A 19,454-nucleotide genomic window follows, 5' to 3' on the forward strand; every position below is an offset into this window, starting at 1 on the left:
TTTTAAGTTGTAATTTATTCCTATGTTGGCAAAGCTGAATTTTCAGCCGCCATTACTCCATTCTTCAGTGTCACATGATCCTTCAGAAATCATTCTAATATGTGGATTTATTAACAGTGTTGAAAGCAGTTGTCACTGCTTCAACAAAATGTTAGTGCACATTTTTTTCAGTAATTGTTGATGAATAGAAGGTTCAAAATAATATTTATTTTAAATAGATTTTTTTTGTAAATGTAATTCATGCAATTATTGATGCAATAAATTTGTTGTTAAACAAAAAGTTAAAAAGAACAGCATTTATTCAAAATAGAAATCCTTTCTAACAATACTGTCTTTACTATCACTTTCTATCAATTTATCATCCCTGCTGAATAAAAGTATTAATTTCTTTCAAAATAAAAGAAAGGAAAAAATGTTATTGACCCCAGACTTTTGAACGGTAGTGTATATTGTTACAAAAGATAATTTTATTTAAAATCCTATTTTAAATAAATGCTGTCCTTTTACCTTTTTATTCATCAAAGAATCCTGAAAAAAATATCACAGGTTACAAATATATATATATACACAGTGGGTACGGAAAGTATTCAGACCCCCTTAAATTTTTCACTCTTTGTTATATTGCAGCCATTTGCTAAAATCATTTAAGTTAAAAAAAATTTCCTCATTAATGTACACACAGCACCCCATATTGACAGAAAAACACAGAATTGTTGACATTTTTGCAGATTTATTAAAAAAGAAGCAGCACAAATGTTTCCAACATTGACAATAAATCAGCATATTAGTATGATTTCTGAAGGATCATGTGAAACTGCGGACTGGAGTAATGGCTGATAAAAAATTTAGCTTTTCATCAGTAAAGTATATTAAAATAGAAAAACATTATTTTAAATTGCAATAATATTTCACAGTTACCTTGATGAGCATACAAAACTTCTTTAAAGAAACATTAAAAATCTTACTGATCCCAAACTTTTGAACAGCAGCAGTTTAGATTATGAATATAAATAATCATATAGATTATTTACTGGTTAACATGATCTTGGAAGCTTACTTACAAATGCTATATTTAACATCGATTATGTAGCTGTACAAAACAGTACAGCCAAATGTCAGAAGACATTAATAATTTACGATTCAATTAAAAGCAATTATCTGACAATTCCAGAGTGTGACTACAAGATATTATGTTAGTGTTCTACTATTTAGAGCATTTTCTGTCTTTGTCAGGATATGGCCTGTGCTTCCTTTTTATGGCCTCTACCCCAGTCCTGAGATCTAAACTGTCCAAGCTGGTGGACCCTTCAGAACAAGGTGAACAAGAACAGCTTTGTGTCACCACTGAATATCATTAAATAAAAAGGAAGAAAGTGTTTTGTTCACTTTTTTGCTTCATCCTAGGTGCTCTGTTTGCTTCAGTGGCGTGTGTGGAAGGCCTGTGCTCACTAGTATCTAGTGTGGTCTTTAACTCTCTGTACCCTGCCACCCTACACTTCATGAAGGGATTCCCTTTCATCTTTGGGGCCATCATCCTCCTCATTTCAGCTGCCATTATTGGGTAAAACCCTCAATGGTTGTTATTTAGACTCTCAGTTTGTGAATGAACCATAACCGCAAAAGTATTATAAAGTGTATGTCGGATTTAGATTTAAACCGATTTCTTGGTTTTATGTATGTGATGGCTTTATCTTAATCTAAACATATTTTTGATTGTGTTGTGTACAGAGGCTTGGGTTGCCAGGAGGAGAAAGAGTGCGGAGAAAACAGAGAAGGCTCTGGGATATCCTGATTCTTTTATTCAGCAAATTGATCAAAAGTGACATTAAAGACATTAAATTGATCAAAAGTGACAATAAATACATTTTAAATATAACAAAAGGTTCCATTTCAAATAAATTCTGTTACTTTAAACTTTCTATTCAAAACACAATCATGAAAAAATATTAAGCAGCACAACCATTTTTATCACGGATAATACGATTTTAGAAGGATCATGTGACTCTGAAGACTCCTGAAATTTCAGCTTTCAGAAAATCTATTAAAATAGAAAAGTTATTTCTAATTGTAATAATATTTCACAGTAATTAATTTCATTTTTACAAAACTTTTGAACAGTATTGTTTTTTTTAATTCTTAAATTGTGATGAATTTCACAATTTCTGCAACTTGTGATCCTCATCATATTCTAACATCAGCACTATTTGACACCATTGTTCCAGCCACTTAGAGTGAATGTTCAAGGATTCCCTGTGAAGATAGCCTGTGTGATTCCAGTATTTTTTTAAATAAAATTATCTTTGAGATCAATTAAATCGGGAATATTTTAAAACCAGCGGTTCATTCAAAAATCCATAAGATCTTACCTTCATGCTTTGAAAATACAATCTGAAAGAAAAAGGGGGGTGACTACCTTATACCGTTTTTTTTATTTCGTGGCATCGCACCACTCGTGTTCGGTGTTGACAAGGTGTTGGTGTACTCACTGTTCCTAGAACCAAACTTAAAAATCGAGGTGATTGTGCTTTTGCTACCGTTGAACCAAAACTCTGGAATAGCCTTCCTCCCCATATTAGACTACTGTCTCTATTTTAAAATCAATCTTAAGACACATTTATTTTCCCTGGTTTTTATCATTTTTTGCATTATTCTGGGGTTTCTTACGTCACTGTGGATTGTTGTATGTTTTTGCATTCCTGTTTGATTCTGTTTATTCTTCTCTTTTTTTTAATTCATTGCACTGCACTTTGGTTGTTTTTAAATCTGTTCTGTAAATAAACATTGATTGATTGAATAAGGGGATGTGTGTATTTTTTTATAGGTGGGTAGGTGGCTTTCCCCAAAAACTGTTAACTGTAGCTCTGTGAGACTGTCAAAACTGTTATTGTTCCGGCATCCTGACCAGCCCGACAGCAATATTAGCTCAACCAATGGCGTTCATTTGGGAGTGATTTATCTGGTGACCAGTGGGAGATAGATAGGGCTGAGTTTGGGAAACCTGTTTGAACCTGTTTTTGCAATTCAGTTTGGGCGGCCAACTCAGCCAGGGGTCCCAGAGGTTTTCTGGTGAAAGAAACACAAGAAAAAAAACTTCTTTTTTTTTTTAAATGGCATGGATTAATATTTAAGAAGTGACCCACATTTGCTTCTCTACCATTGCAAATTGGAAAGATTCAATAATATGTACCTGGAGCCTAAAGTCAACATATTTTACTAAAAGAACTACCTTTCTCCTTGACTTCAAATCTCAAGTGAAAATTAAAATTTTGACTCCCCTTAACAAAACAGTAGAAAAGTGTCAGCCATGTTATTATATTTTGCCTTTCATCTATATTTATGTTTCTCTCTTCAGAAAAAAATGGACAAAATCTAAATTTTGAGCCAGGGAAGATTTTAAAATTTGGATTGTTTGACATGAAATGACCCTTTTGTGAAAATTGCACGTTTAACCTTTGAATAACAGCCATGAACTCAAGGCACAGGATCACATCTATAACCCACACAGGTCATGTCTCACAGGTGTATCAGAGACAATCATAGTAATATACCTCCTGATGTTAACAGACTTAAAATGTTTCTCTGTGTTATTTGTGTACTTGGGAAGATTTTAAAATTTGGATTGTTTGACATGAAATGACCTTTGAATAACAGCCATGAACTCAAGGCACAGGATCACATCTATAACCCACACAGGTCATGTCTCACAGGTGTATCAGAGACAATCATAGTAATATACCTCCTGATGTTAACAGACTTAAAATGTTTCTCTGTGTTATTTGTGTACTAGACTTGTAAAATCTGAAAAGCAGGCATGAATTATGTGGTTGTGGTCTTGCAGTTGTTGTTTTTGTCAGTGTGCTGACAGGAAGTGAAAATGCCAGCTAGTGCTTTGTGTTTTCTGAAAGGATCAAACCAGTTATCTAAGCAGTTTTGTAAAAGAAGATTTGAATACAGGACAACATGATATTTTTGTGAAACAAAAATGTGGACTAAAGGGATGTTTTCCAAAACAAGCTTTATTGCTGTGTTTATGCCTGATGAAGAACATTTTGATATTTCATTGTACAGATTTTACACATTGTATCACACTTGAAATATACTCAGACAAACATCATAAGGCAACAGTAAGGAGCTCAATAGCAGGATAAAGCTTGAGGTGTTAGTAAATGTTCGTTACAATTTTCCTTCATCAGTTGCATCTTCAGAGTGACTGCACATGAAAGCCTCTACAGCAGTCATTCAAATCCTGAAACTTCTTCCAAATACTGCTTGATGTGATGAATAACCATAATGATTTAATATAATAACTTATAACTAAAATATAATAACTTGCGTAACAAACTGCAAAAACTTTAGTCACAAAGGACTAGAAATCTAACTAGAAACTATTTTTGAAGAACTACAGTATTTTTGACACCTTTGTAACCTAATGCAAATCCAATTCAGAATTTTTTTTTTGTTTAACATTTCATAAGGCTTTTTTTCAATAATCTATCTGATTATGCTATAGTGCAAGACTATGTCATAAATATGATTGATAATGCATAAATTGATTCAACTTCCTGAGTTACAGAAATGTCCCACACAATTCAGGGAGCACAGTCAGTATATAGCAAGTTTGAGTACTACAGCATAATTGAATATTCAATGTTATTTGCCACAAATGTTGTCTACAGACATAAAGCTGTAAATAATCCTTGTGGTAAAGTCACATTTACTGTTGTTCAGGAAATTTTCACAGGAGGATGTCAATAGGAATCAAATTTTGCACGAGGGTGGAAAAATTCCCCATATGCAGATTTCGTAACAGGTTCAGTTTGGTCATGTGGATTTGCCACCCTGACCAACAGAAAGCTGCTTGGTTTGAAAATGACTTCTATGTGAGCTGTGCCCACAATTTTTTCACTGATATTTGCTAATGTGACCACACATTTAAAGTTCCAGTGCATCTCTGGGTTGGTTACACTTATGTTTTTTTCTCTAAGAAATTTCAACAGTAATCTATCTAGACATGCATACAACTGAAGGAAACACTGACCTCTGAGGAGTAAGCAGGTGTGTTCTGGTTACGTGGCAGTCATTATTAGGCATAATAAAGGGCTTTTTATTGGTCAAATGTATGTTTTATTTCTTTTGTGGCTCTTCTTTGTCTGTTTTTGCTCCGTCTGGTTGCTCTTGGCTTGGGCATCCCTCGATGAAGCGCAGAATCTTTTCGATAGTGGCTTCTTGATACTCATGGGACCACCTGTGACATTGAGAGAAGAGATTTACGTTAATTATTAGAGTATTAGAGTATTTTAGATTACAGCCTACAAGTTACTGAGCAGGCATAAACTAGAGGAGTGCATATTGTATGTCATAGAGTAATTGCACCAACATGTTTAGTCAGGCAGAATGTTGACTCACTTAATGCCATTAAACTTGAGAATGGTGTTCATGTCCTCTGGCAGAGAGGCTGGATCGGGCCAAACAAAGTTATCAGTAACAGGAACAATGTTCTTCTTCCCATTCAGAGCGGTGACGATCTCCTGTGGATAACATAAAACAAAACATTTAACCTAAGATGGCTGAATGACAATGTTAATACACATAATTACATATTTCAAGGTCTTGGCAGAAGGACGTTTTGGCATCTTCTGCGAACTGATTTAAGGATTCTCTAATAGGGATTCAGTTAATGATGACTGTAATCACTGAAGGAGTGTGTTTTCAGTCCAATTGCAGCATTTGGACAATGACCTGGACCTTGAGTAAATATGGCTTTATTTATAAAAGTATAGTTTGATCAAAGAAGGATTTCTTCCTCTAACCTTATGAACCCAGTCTTTCATAGCCATGTCGCCCATGCATTTGTCCAGCGAATTGGCTGACAGCACCAAAATGAAGTTGCGTGCTCGCTGAACACTCGTGATCAGCTTCTCCTCAAACCTGCCAGCTTCTAGTTTCTCTACGTCGATGAAGACGCTGAAACCACGTAACTGTAGATGCACCTTCAGTAGGCTGCAGAGAAGGAGAAGAACAGGAGACGTGGGATTTATTTCAACCAAAAAATTACCAATATTAAAATTCTATACTACTGTCTAAATAAATGAAAAATGGAACACTAAAAACAATGATTAAAGTGAATTTAGAAATTACTACATCTTAGTGAAACAATAGTACATCCATATTTCACACAACAGCATGAAACAATTATATTCCATTTAAGATTTGCAAGAGAACATGAAAGATCACACTGAACAGTGTTATTTAAATTAAGCAATTTTAAAGATTAACTTTAAGTGGGAGTTACATGATGGCAAATGTAATCTAAATGTACAAAAAAAAATAGGATAAAAGTGTATGTGCACAAACAAATATCCGATAATCAATATGTACAATTATATTTTGCATCCATTGTCATTCAAATAGAATCTGGGTAACTAAATAGGTGCCATTACTGTAAAGACAGATAAGAATCATCTCATTTGTGGTCTGACCTGGCAAGCTGTGAACCCGTAGTGCGACGGTAGCTGATGAACACATCAGGGCCCGCGGGTTGGGAATTGGTTAAGCAGGGTTCAGCAGGGCGGTGGGCAAAAGAAAGGATCTTTGCACGATGGATTCCATTCTCTACATGACAGTCAGACAGCAGCTGTTGGTCTGTAATGTGGATGATATTGTTCCGATCGACTCCAGACTGAACCAAGCTGTAGGTGTACTGACAGAATCGTGGGTCTATATCAGCAAGCCAGTCTGCCAGGTTATTGGGGTCACATGTGGAGTAGTTGGCGTAGGTTTTCAGTACACGCAGATCTCGAAGAAACCTGCACAGATGTTTTCAGAGAACTGCTACAGGTTATGATGACACAGTGAAAATGCTTCTATTTTGCAAAAAAAGAGAAGGAAAAAAAGAATTTTAATTTTAAATTTTAAAATAATTAATTTTATTTATTTTTTAAACATACCAGGCTTCCAAGTTTAAATTAGGTTTTTAAATCCCAGATTTTCAATGTGATCTCAAACTTTGAAGTTGAAATTAAGAATGAAGTTGTGCATGCTGTCTATAAGATTTTTATTTTTTAGCATGAATAATTAAGGATTTCAAACAATTAAATAGCACCAGCCTCTTTCGAGTGAGCCCAGAAGTCATGCCCAGATCCTGGATCAGATCCTGTTCTGTGATATTAAGCAGTATATCTCCATCCACCTGCAGTGTCTGAGAGATATGGTACACAAAACCGCAGCAAAAGATATCACGATATCATCCTATCCTCCACCTTTATCTAAGGTCAGCTATACAGGAAATGGAAGCTGTGTACAAACCTGAAACCGTTCACTGAATGCACTGAAGCCAATCTGCTGCAGCCAGGTCTGCACCTCTCCGCTCTTCCAGTTGGGTACAGATGAAAAGATACGCCTTGGGACGTCCTCGCTCATCATTGTTAAGGCCCGCTTAGCCAGAGAGCAAACAGTGGTGTTACTGCAGTACATGACGATCCTCTTTAGACTCTGAACAGCTCCAATCTCCTGAAATATCTGAGTAGAAAGATCCAGGAAAAATTTACAATTAAATGTATGAATATTTTGCATCATATTGGCTGAATGAAATCCAATGCTTTTTTCTTACAAATTTTTAATGCTCCAAAAGTAGTGCCTGTTTTGTACCATTTTTGCTTTCGACAACCATTTGTAAGGTCAAGACGTCTTGTATTATCCCCAGTAAAACTGCCATGGAGACATGATTCCTATCTTTCGTTGAGCCAGGTTACAACTATTTGTTCAGTTCTCAGTCAATTTTCACAGGAATGAATGATTCTGAAAACATTATTTTGTGCCTAATCCTGATCCACCCCTTTGCAGACTGCAAGTTAAATTATACATTTTGAATACATCTTTTTGTCATTAAAACTGAAACTTTTGTCATTTGACTGCTTTTATTGTTTTGATAAGTACATTAAAGCTGGCGCACAAACACATATATATAAAATTTGAGAAATCTTCATTCCTTTTCTATTAAAAAACTGACGGTTTTTATATTTTTAACTCAGCATCATCAAATTATCAAATTATCAAATCATCAAAAGCTAATATATTATATTTTTCTAGATATTATATATATATTTATATATTTTTGCAAATCAGCAGAAAAAAATGTTGATGCATTGCTGTTATTTATGCTAAAAAAAATGTAAATTATATATATATATATATATATATATATATATATATATATATATATAAATTATTGTTATTAATATGATTTTATGTATACTCATGTCTTAGTACTAAAAATCTGCATTAATTAAATAAAATAATATATAATATACATAAACATATATTAATAGATATTTTAAAATCTATACATAAAATATATATTAGATACTATTTTATTTAATTCATGCAATTACATAACCAAGACACTCTCGCTCGTAATACAGTGAATGCATAGAGGAGTAAATATAGTGTCTGCCTGACCTTTGTATTACGTTGACGAGACTTGATACTAGTCTCCACACACAGGTAGAATGCAGCGATGCATTTCCCCTCCAGACATGTGCCGTCCAGCAGAGGCAGTAAGTGCTGCAGGTCTGTTGCGGTGCGGCCCTGCATGCTGTCTGCACTGTCCAACAGGTTGCGCGCAAACTCTTCAGGGTCCAACGAGGCAATAAATGGCTCCACCAACTCCAGAGTGCCAGACTTCACTACTTCTTTCTCTATCTCCCTATTAGCTGCCAGCACAGCCACGGCTAGACAGGCATGGAACCGGATCAGCTCATCCTCTTTGGAAAATGCCAGTGGGAACAGCCATTCAGCTGCTTGTTTTTCAATCATCAGACGCTGGCAGCGGTGCCCACCATACATAGCACAGTTTGCCAGGGCCACAGCGCAGTGCCGCAGTACAGTTGGGTCTGTTCCACGGCACCAATAAAGGACGGTGTCCAGTGCTCCGTTAGTGATGAGCTGCGCAGAAGTCTCCTCTGTGTGTTTAAACATGTGCTCAAGAATGCCCGACACGCTCCGTGCCAGCTGGGCATCATCCTGCTCACGGGTCAGGTTCAGGATGACCCCAAGCCCCATACGTGCCACATAATCCCTGCAGAGAAATACAAAAACAAGCATTTAAAAGAATTTGTATGCATATTAGCCTTTTGAAAAGTGAAAGTGAAAGGGACATGTGGCCAAGTATGGTGTCTCATACTCAAAATCTGTGCTCTGCATTTAACCCATCCAAGTTCACACACACACACAGCAGTGAGTAGTGAACAAACAAACACCAAAACACACAAAGCAGTGGGCAGCCATTTTTGCTGCAGCCCCCGGGGAGCAGCTGGTGGTTTGGTGCCTTGCTCAACGGGCACTTCAGTCATGGTATTGAAGGTGGAAGAGAGTGCGGGTCATTCACTCCCCCCACCTACAAGCCCTGCCGGTATCAAGACTCAAACCCACAACCTTTGATTACAAGTCCGATTCTCTAACCATTAGGCCACAACTGCCCCAATATACTATATACTAATATTAGATAAATGATTACATAATATCAAACCAAGTGGCACCTGCAAATAAATCACACAACACAAGACACTTAGGCCCAATATGATTTTTAGTGGATTTATTAAGTGGCTTTAGGGCAGATTTATACACCCCCCTGCAGCTGTGGCATAACTACAGTGAATATATATATTACCCTGTCAGACTTTACTCTCCTGTTTAATCTCGTGTTTTTGTCCCGCTGTTTTTGGTCTCTTTCTCTTTATTTATTTTTATTTTTTTGTCTTTCTATTCCTTTTAGGACAAATGCAGGATGGATTGGGATTCAAAATTCAGCCCTGACTATAACAATATTAATATTGCAAATGAAAATGGAACAATTGACAGTTTTAGTAAAGCAAATGTACTGCTATAAGCAACAATAAAATCTGTAAAAAGCTAACACCGAATTGCAGGGCTATGTTTAATACTGATTTTCTTGAATTAATTCTTGAAAATGGGTTTGATGCCACCAAGAGCTGCCAGTGTGACTCTATGTGCACATACTACAAGAGCTGTTGCAAAGACTATGACTCCTTGTGTCATATTAGGAGTACGTTTACCAGTTTGGTTTTTTCAACTCCATTTAAACAAAACATGTGAAAGGCAGCAAACAAAACAATTAAAGTTTATTAGAACTGAACATATTTACAGAGAAGAAAAAGTCGTAGCTTCATCCTAAATTCATGTTCATCAATCTCTCTCCGCTTCCGGCTTCCCATATTGACTGTGTGAATGTGCAAATGATTTACATGCAGCAGAAAGATTATGATATCCCAGGACAGTTATTTTAGGTACAGTATATCTTTCAGGCAGTATGATTATTTTCTGCATACTATTCCATACGAAAACGTGTATATTGTTATACAAAAAAGGGGGGAAATATTTTTGAACAGTATGTTATTTATTATCATTTTAAACCAAACAAACTGTATGCATGTAAAATGCTTGTGCTATCTTTCTTTTGAATAACCAACTGCCACTTTGTTTGATACAATGACACTCATTCACATTTAACTGTGACTTGCTTGTCCAAATACTTTTTCGGGCCTAATAAATGAGCACTTTATCAAGAATGTTCCTTACCTGTTTTCTGAGACCAATATTTGCTCAAGGAGCTTGGCAGACTCATATGTGATTCCTGCAGCAGGTGTCTGCAGCAGCTGCAAGAGCAGTTCCAGACCCCCATCCAGCCGGATCCTGTTGCACATCTCCTCTGCTACCCGTCGGCCCACTGTGGGCAGGACCCAGGCCTCCTCAACCAGTTGGAAAGTCTCAGCGATGGCCCGGCGGGTCTCCTCCACATCTCCAGTGTCTTTCGAAGACTTGAGTGTTTTGATGGCGGAGCGCAGCGCGGGGAGAGAGCCGTCCAACACGGCCCGAACGTCGGCGCTGATCCCCGGAGACACAGCCCTGGGGCCAGAGCCCGTCCTCCGGTTGTGTAGCCGATTACTGACATATTCAGGAACCGTGAGTCTGTCGGTGCTAAACATGGAGAAATAACGGCAAATCTTGCTGAGATACACGACAAGAGACAAAAACATCTAACGTTACCAGCCGTTCCTCGGCCGTAACAACACTTATGATGTTTCTTTGTCTTTCCGCTGTGACAAAATAAATTACCGCGTCGCCGTCATTACCAAACAAATCATTAATGTCTATTGCGTGGGAAACAGTTTCATTCATTAACAGCGACCGTTTACACCAAACCACATTATCCTGCTGATGTCAGAAAAAAACAATAAACACAAATGATGTCAGAGCACTGGCAAAGCCTTTAAGATACGCTTAAAGTATCCACTGTTAGAAAGGGCCCACAAGGTTGTTTAAAAACCATCAAATAATAAAATAAAGCTGTCAGAATGGCCTGATGTTTTAAGAAAACTAGAAAGCCGGTTTGTATCGCTGTAACCCGGCAAACGATTGGGTTTGTCAGAAAAAAAGACGACTATTTCCATGCACTGTCCTTTTACCACCCTCGGATAGATTCCTGTCAAAGCCAACTGAGGCGATACTTATTCATAAAATAAAACCGTTATATTTGAAACAAAGTTAAGATTGTTGATAATGAATCCTCAAGCATCCTCAGCGTCCGTTTATAGACCCGCCCTGTGGTGTAGCTCACAAGCTGGAAGCGGAGAAGCATCCTCAGCATCATAGTGCCACTTCAGCTCAACGCCCCCTGGTGGACAAAGACTGTATGCGACTTTAGCTTTTTTGTAACATGTTTTTCGTATTTCTGCCTAAATCTCTTTAAATTAAATTGACAGAAAAATCTGTAAGCTTCTTGCAGTGTTCGGATGCTATTTAACTGAAGAGATTTGCACTTAGCCTTTCGCAGTCTTTTTCAAACCACAGATAAAGGCCATTTTAATAATTTTAGCAACGTTTCACACGCAATTTTGAAAGGGGGTAGGCACAGCTTTTAACCCTGGTTTTTTTTTTATTATGCAATAGAAGAACAGCAAATACAATTACAAAGACAAGTAAGAACAAAAGACGGTTTCACTTTATTTTGATGGTAGATTTAACACATTCTGCTGACTATAAGTAACATTGCACCTTCATATTTACTAACTCTCATTAGAGTGTTAGTAGAGTATTAGTAGACTGGTAGGGTTAGAGCTAGAATAAGTTGACATGTACTTGCAAAGTTACTTGTAGTCAGTAGAAACTCTGTGGGGATCCATCACAATAAAGAGCTAGCTGATATTAAGCAGACAGTCTACTAATACTTTAATGAGAGTTAGTAGACATGTAGGTGCAACATTAATTATTGTCAACAGAATGTTCAAAAGGGACCATCAAAATAAAGTGTTACCCAAAAGACAATAAGTGTTACAAACAATACTCCAAAGCATACTATGTTAGTTTATAAGACTTACACCATGAAAGAGTCTTACATGCAATAGAATTATTAGAGTTTCTTAAAGAGTTTACATACACATCAAAATCTTTCCTGAAAATAAAAAAGTAGGGCGTTTTCTTTGAAAATTTACACTTATGAATGTAAAATTTAGCAAGATATAGCAATAGGTTAATAATAAATTTACAGTGAGAAGGGTCTAACTTCAAAGAGTAACCAAAAAACACATTTTTGGGGGTTATACAAAAGTTTGGATATAAATATTTGTTAACAAAATTGGAAAAGTCAACCCAGAACACTTTAGAATAAGCACAGTCCCAAAACAAATGATTGATTGTTTCTTCAGACTGAAGGCAAAAGGAGCAATTGGGGGAAATACTACTGTTAAATTTAGCAAGTTTGTAATTTACCGGATAACAATTATGGATAATTTTGATAGAGACTTCATCAACTTTATTAGATAAGAAGAATTGTTGTCGAAGAAGCCAAAACTCTTCCCATTCTATATCACTAAATATGTTATTCCAAAAACTCACACAAGCAGGTAAAGAAATCTTAGATCTATTAATAATTGAACGAATGTCTTTTTGTTTGACATGGTATTGAGAAGACTTTGGTCAACAAATAAGTTAGTGTTATCAAAAAGAGGAGAGTCGAACGAACCTTTAGGGCCAGATTTTACTAAAGGTATCATACAATTGGGAATTGCACCAAACACAATGGCATATTCTCTTGGGGGGATGGGAAAAAGAAAATTCTTGCATAAATTGTTCATAAGTAAAAAGGACACCACGATCATCTAAAAGTCGACTGACTAAAAGTATATTATTATCAAACCAATTGTGAAAAAAAGAGATTTATTTTTATGTCTAATATTTGTATTATTCCAAATAAAGTAGCTATGTGGTGAAAAATTATAATTATGTATAAGTGACCAACTTATTAAAGCCTGTTTATGAAAACAAGATAGATTTAAAGGTATTTTAGAGATGTCAAAGTTGCAGCGTTTAACCCTGGGTTATGAAACCTTGCTCGGGAACTTGTTACGTCGAGTTGTTTAGCTACAGACAACCAATCATAAAGTGCCTCACTGATAACCTCATTAAATATTCATGAAGTTTGTACGGCCGCAGCAATGTTGCTAATGTTGCGGTTTACCCGCGGAATTGGGCTACTTTAACACTGTTGCCGCGGGTTGTTTTTCATGTTGTTTTTAGCCCATGGAATGCGAATTTTACCATGGGAACCCCGCCAAAACGCGTGTATTTTATCCCCGGAACGCGATTTTTAACGGGGGACCCCCTCGAAACGCGACTGGAGGGAAGGAAGTCCATTTTTGATCCACACTCCATTCCAGTTGGTGGCGGAAATACACCATTTTGTTGTTTGTCAACCGCCAATAAAATTTCAAGAAGAAGAAGAAACGCGACTGGGCTAGTTTTGAGGAGCGATTGGGTGGGTTTTGCTGTGAAAAACTTTTCACTGGAGAGAAGACGACGGCTGTATTATTATTCGCCGATTTATATGGCAACGCAGGCAATTACTGAAACATGCCCTTATTTAACTTTATTCCTCCAGTCAGTGTTATTTTACCATGCAGATAAGAACGCTAAACTCATAACTTGACTTGGCTAAGTTATTCATGTACGACGAATGTTTGTAAGCAGTTATGTAAGGTGATGGTGTTTATAGATCTATTAATCATTCACATTTCAGAGGTCAAAAGGGTTATTTGTTCCCAAGTTTAAGCAACGCACTCCCACATTAGTAAAGGACATCATGGTGGACTTTGTTAAACAGTCTAAATCTTACATTTTGAAAGTTGTAAACAAGCATTATTTCTTTCTATACCTTTTACACTCTCAAAAGTAGCGTAGCCCACAAATTCAAAGTCATTTTGCATAATCAACTTAAATAAAACTGTTACATAAAGTATAGTGCTCATAAAACAAACTTTTCATATTTTTATTATCGGATTGCAAAACAATTCCTGTCTGGTTTTGATGACTACAGTTAAACAAAGACGAAAACATATTGCAGATAAGTTTTGCAATATAAGTTTAAACAAAAGCGGGTGATCGACCTCTGAGTCTATTGATTCCTGTAGTCCTGATGGTCTCAGCTCTTCAGTCACATTCACTGTGAGACGCCAGCATGAGGCTTTTTCTGTTGCTAGGACTGATTTCCTTCACATATGCTGCTGAAGGTAAGAACACGTACTTTCTTATAATATTTTGATATACATGTTATCTTGGAACTGCGCTCTTTTTCCTGTCAGAGTCGTGTATTGAACGCTGTGAAAATGGGTTTGATGCCACCAAGAGCTGCCAGTGTGACTCAATGTGCACATACTACAAGAGCTGTTGCAAAGACTATGAATCCTTGTGTCGTATTAGGAGTACGTTTACCAGTTTGGTTTCTTCATCTCCATTTAAACAAAATATGTGAAATGCAGTGATCAAAACAAGTGGATGAGAAACTGTTCTTGTTGCAGCTCGTGGAGACACCTTTCCTTCTTACCCTGAGGATGATTATGAGGAAGCAAACAGCACAGAGGTGCCAATCAGATCCAGATCACAGCACAAAAGTTTGACCCCGTCTACAGCAACCTTTGCTGAAATATTCAGCCTATTAACACCAGCTTCACAAGTCTTGGATTCAACGTTAAATGACAACCCAACACCAGAGATTGTCACTGCTGCCAATCCAACTACACATTTCAGATTAGCCTCCTCCATTAGGAACCCAACCACAACGCCACGCACAACTTCAAATGCTGAACCCACACCAACAAAAGCCAAAGACCCTGATGCTGAGGTCTGCAGTGGCAGACCCTTTGACTCCTTCATGCAGCTCAAAAACGGCTCTATATACGCATTCAGAGGTAAGTGGCTTACAGCAAAGAAAAACAAATATGTGAATATTATACAAAATTATTTTATACTTCATTTAGGCTCATGTTTGACAGTAATATAAAAATGTACATACAATATATTTAGTATAAGTAGAATATTTTTTAAACATAATACAAAATGGTTAAGTAGCAGTCTTCTTATTATATTTATTTACTCTGATTAAAAATGTAATATGTTTGGCTACAGGACAATATTTTTTTGAGCTTGATGAGAAATCTGTATTACCGGGGTACCCAAAGCTCATCGAAGACATCTGGGGAATAAAAGGTCCAATAGATGCTGCTTTCACTCGCATAAACTGCCAAGGAAAGACGTACATCTTCAAAGTATGGATGACCTCACATTTATATCTGTAATTTAAACCATTTACAATTTCTAGCACTTAGTTTATACAGTGTGAGTTGTTTATATAATAAATTATATTGTTAATATAATAAATAGTCACAATTTATTTTAATTTATTACATTTATTTAATCAGAGTTAATCCGAATAATTTAATCTGTTTCACTGAATGATTGTAAATGAAAAAATGTATTATATTATTCCCAGGGTAAAAAATACTGGAGGCTTGAAGATGGGGTACTAGACGAAGATTTCCCACGAGAAATATCTGTGGGATTTGAGAAGATACCAGACCATCTGGATGCTGCCTTTGCCATTCCTGCTCACAGCCATCATGGCAAAGAGAAGGTTTATTTTTTTAAAGGTTTGTACTTAACCTAAAAAATAGATCTAGATTTACTTTCATGTTCATTTAACTTTACTAAACAAACCATACGTTCCTTCTGTTTAGGAGACCAGTATTACCAGTATGAGTTCAAGCACCAGCCATCCCATGAGGAGTGCATTCAGATGTCATTTAGATCTCCCTCAGCACTCTTCCGCAGATACACTAATATTTACTACGACCGATGGGTTGAGCACTTCAACCAGCTCTTTGGTGGAGGTAATACTTTTTCAGAGGAAGCTATCAATACTATGAACTAGGGGTGCAGGAACTAGGGGTACTATGAAGCAGGCTAAAAAGTATAAATGCTTATATAATTTAATAAAAATGCACAAACAAATTTGATATAAAATTGATCATTTGATTTGTAATCTTTGCAAATACTTTGCTTTGAAAGTACCAGGTAGTCACATAGTGGGGAAAAATAAATGTATAGAAGAAAAAGGTGCATCAAAATGCATCGATAATAGTTTTATCATCATATCGCAGCCCCCTGAATTGTAGTCAAATCGAATCGTGAGGTGCTTAGAGATTCCCACCCCTACTATGAACCTGAGACTGCTTCCATAACTCAGCTTTTAATTACTTTCTTCCAGCTCAAAGTCATCACAGTGGCCATCACTTCATCAACAAAGACTGGACTGGCATCAAATCTCCTGTGGATATCATTTGATTTGTAATCTTTGCAAATACTTTGCTTTGAAAGTACCAGGTAGTCACATAGTGAGGAAAAATAAATGTTTAGAAGAAAAAGGTGCATCAAAATGCATCGATAATAGTTTTATCATCATATCGCAGCCCCCTGAATTGTAGTCAAATCGAATCGTGAGGTGCTTAGAGATTCCCACCCCTACTATGAACCTGAGACTGCTTCCATAACTCGGCTTTTAATTACTTTCTTCCAGCTCAAAGTCATCACAGTGGCCATCACTTCATCAACAAAGACTGGACTGGCATCTAAAATCCTAATATTTTTATTATTATTATTTTAATTTTAATTATTTTCATTTTTCATTTTCAAACATAAAAACAGCAAGCTTTTATTTTGGCAGGTTGACGGCAAGTAAGTATATGCGCTTCCGGATTTAGCGCTGCCGATTGTAGAGCGTCAACTGAATGAAATGTCACAGTTTTGCATTGTGCTTTGAAAACGTTAGCGGGTAGCCTGGATTTATGCTTTCAGTTTGAATAGAAATCGTATACAGTACAGTTTGTCGATCTAAAATGGTAATTGTGCATTAACAGCTGTCATCCATGTCGGTACGCAAACGCGCGCTCTGAACTAATTTACACAGTGCATTTCTTATTTTGGTCGCGCATGCGGACCTGCGGACCGCTTATGTGCACCCTTGATTATTATATTATAATATTATATTATATTATGATTATATTTTTCAAAGGAGGAACTAAAAATCGACATGATTATTTAATATTATTTCCAAAGTTCTGTCTTGAAACTCTAGATGGTGCAGGCCGATAGGTTCAAACTCATTCTAACATAATGACATCATTATTCATATGGCACAGCTGATTGGTTTCACTTCTTATCAGCAGCCAATGAGCTTGCTGCTCAACATTCATATACTCGGCTAGTGCCAGTTGCAGCACGCTTCAGAACCCTCCACCTTCCCCAGCTCCACCTGTATAGATCTGCTACGGGGTGATTTCATGTATGTTATATGTGCAGCAGCAGTATTTCTTACATGCTAACAGCAGCATGTCTGTGAATGTATTGGCAATAGCAAGTCTCAGTACTTACTCTGCTGCAGCAGCAGCAGATCTATTCCACCAAGACCAAACACATTAACATTGCATGAGTATTACCATGCTAAACCCTCCGGGAGTTGTCATGACAGAAATGTTATTATTCAAAGGAGGAACTGAAATCGACATGATTATATTATATTATATTATTCAGATGTAAACCTTTGTCTTTACAGATATGTACTACAGAGTGAATCTCCAAACAAAACGGGTTGACTATGCAAACCCTCCATATCCAAGACCTATTGGAAAATACTGGCTTGGCTGCAAAGATAAGCCAGGAGCAGAAAAGAGATGAGTCCAACTGTAAAAGACATTTAATAGTATTTATCATACAAGAAAAATAAGCTGTATTTGTATGATCAAAGAGAAGGGTCATCAGAAGGCCCTTTTAGAATCTCTCCACCGATTTTAATACAAATAGAATGACATTCATAATGTTCTACAAGTCGTCCTACCCTGGAGATGAATCTACTCTATATTCCTAACTGTTGTGTTGATTAATTATGCTCAGTGGACACCATGCAATTGTTGGTCTCAAACATCTCAAATAAACAGACATATGAATATTATCATTATCATATGAGAATTATACTCTGATTTTCATTGAGAATTCAAGCAATTACATGAGAGAAATAACATTTTGTACCGATGCTTACAGAAGCCTAAAGTTCCTATGAGCTTTGCAATAGTTTTAGTGGAGGTTTTGTAATCCTTGAATAAACAGCAATGTTTTTTGTTGTAAAACTCTTTTTTTTTTGTAATGCATACACAATTTTATTAGGTTATACCTTTGAAAGATATTAACAAATCTCTTTCTGTTTTAGCTTTTTCATCACAGTAAAAGGGTGTTTCTTGTCATTTTTGCTGCCAATACCATTTACATTTAGTGTTTTGGCACAGTTCATCAATTTATTGTGGTTTCTTGCTCTTTCCAAAGAAAACACTGAGCTTACTGCCAATATCAGGCAATTTAATTGATCTACATCACCCCATATTACAAGTAATCAGTGTCATGCTGTCAAGAACAACTTCGCTTTAGTGATGCATGTAAAGTCTAATCCTTATTTACCGTGCATAGAGAAAAGATGCCAAAAACCAAGACATGCAATTACACAGAAAATTATACAGCCCTAAGAGAAAAGACTCTTTGAGTAGAACCAGGAAGTATCTGTCAGGTTACTTCAACACAATTCTATTTTCCGAATTGTTATGGAAGTTATTTCATGCATAATTGCTGCAGGGTTAATATCTTGGCTCAGGATTGATCTACACTACTGTTCAAAGGTAGTAACATTTAAGACTACGAATGTTTAATGTTCTTAAAAGATGTCTCTTAGTCTCACTAAGGTTGCATTTATTTAATCAAAATAAAGTAAAAACAGTGAAATATTACAATTTAAAATAACCTTTTTTTCTAATTGAATGTATTTTAAAATGTGATTTATGCCTGTGATGCAAAGCTGAATTTTCAGCAGCTATTACTTCAGTCTTCAGTGTCACATGATCCTTCAGAAATCATTCTAATATGCTGAATTGCTGCTCAAGAAATATTTCTTATCACTATCAATGTTGAAGACAGTTGTACTGTTTAATATTTTTGTGGAAACCTTGATATATTTTTTCAGGATTCTTGATCAAAAGAAAGTTCAAAAGAACAGCATTTATTTA

The 19,454-nt window shown here is 36.3% G+C and overlaps 3 protein-coding genes across 3 annotated transcripts in view; 2 read left to right on the forward strand and 1 right to left on the reverse strand.

The window, feature by feature from the left end:
- LOC107589753 (proton-coupled folate transporter-like) overlaps nt 1-1,854 on the forward strand; it is a 3,842-nt gene extending 1,988 nt beyond the window's left edge. The window contains exons 4-6 of the mRNA XM_016278275.1: nt 1,234-1,317; nt 1,405-1,561; nt 1,729-1,854. Of these exons, the coding sequence (XP_016133761.1) occupies nt 1,234-1,317; nt 1,405-1,561; nt 1,729-1,792 (305 nt within the window). The 3' untranslated portion in view covers nt 1,793-1,854. The remainder of the gene's footprint in view (nt 1-1,233; nt 1,318-1,404; nt 1,562-1,728) is intronic.
- Nucleotides 1,855-4,827: 2,973 nt separating this feature from the next.
- LOC107589705 (sterile alpha and TIR motif-containing protein 1) lies at nt 4,828-11,736 on the reverse strand. Its single transcript, XM_016278200.1, has 8 exons — nt 10,597-11,736; nt 8,458-9,076; nt 7,306-7,518; nt 7,107-7,198; nt 6,480-6,806; nt 5,811-6,000; nt 5,407-5,528; nt 4,828-5,245 (listed from the first exon to the last, which is right to left on the reverse strand). The coding sequence occupies exons 1-8, from the start codon at nt 11,052-11,054 to the stop codon at nt 5,125-5,127; spliced, it is 2,142 nt and encodes a 713-aa protein (XP_016133686.1). The 5' UTR covers nt 11,055-11,736; the 3' UTR covers nt 4,828-5,124.
- Nucleotides 11,737-14,434: 2,698 nt separating this feature from the next.
- On the forward strand, nt 14,435-18,531 carry LOC107589740 (vitronectin-like). The gene is made up of 9 exons (XM_016278261.1): nt 14,435-14,582; nt 14,655-14,774; nt 14,871-15,260; nt 15,478-15,617; nt 15,842-15,998; nt 16,086-16,238; nt 16,616-16,677; nt 17,464-17,491; nt 17,960-18,531. The coding sequence occupies exons 1-9, from the start codon at nt 14,531-14,533 to the stop codon at nt 18,079-18,081; spliced, it is 1,224 nt and encodes a 407-aa protein (XP_016133747.1). The 5' UTR covers nt 14,435-14,530; the 3' UTR covers nt 18,082-18,531.
- The last annotated feature ends 923 nt before the right edge of the window (nt 18,532-19,454 follow it).

The sequence above is a fragment of the Sinocyclocheilus grahami genome, unplaced genomic scaffold (genome assembly GCF_001515645.1).
Source record: "Sinocyclocheilus grahami isolate Dianchi unplaced genomic scaffold, SAMN03320097.WGS_v1.1 scaffold119.1, whole genome shotgun sequence".
In the NCBI taxonomy this organism is placed as follows: domain Eukaryota; kingdom Metazoa; phylum Chordata; class Actinopteri; order Cypriniformes; family Cyprinidae; genus Sinocyclocheilus; species Sinocyclocheilus grahami.

Coding starts and splice junctions, on each gene's coding strand:
- LOC107589705 (XM_016278200.1), bottom strand. CDS start 11,054: ATGTTTTTGTCTCTTGTCGTGTATCTCAGCAAGATTTGCCGTTATTTC. Junction 7,519..8,457: donor CTCGTCAACGTAATACAAAG/GTCAGGCAGACA, acceptor CTTTCTACTCAG/ATATTTCAGGAGATTGGAGC. Junction 5,529..5,810: donor TGAAAGACTGGGTTCATAAG/GTTAGAGGAAGA, acceptor TGTTATCCACAG/GAGATCGTCACCGCTCTGAA.
- LOC107589740 (XM_016278261.1), top strand. CDS start 14,531: ATGAGGCTTTTTCTGTTGCTAGGACTGATTTCCTTCACATATGCTGCT. Junction 15,261..15,477: donor CTCTATATACGCATTCAGAG/GTAAGTGGCTTA, acceptor GTTTGGCTACAG/GACAATATTTTTTTGAGCTT. Junction 16,678..17,463: donor GGACTGGCATCAAATCTCCT/GTGGATATCATT, acceptor TTATTTCCAAAG/TTCTGTCTTGAAACTCTAGA.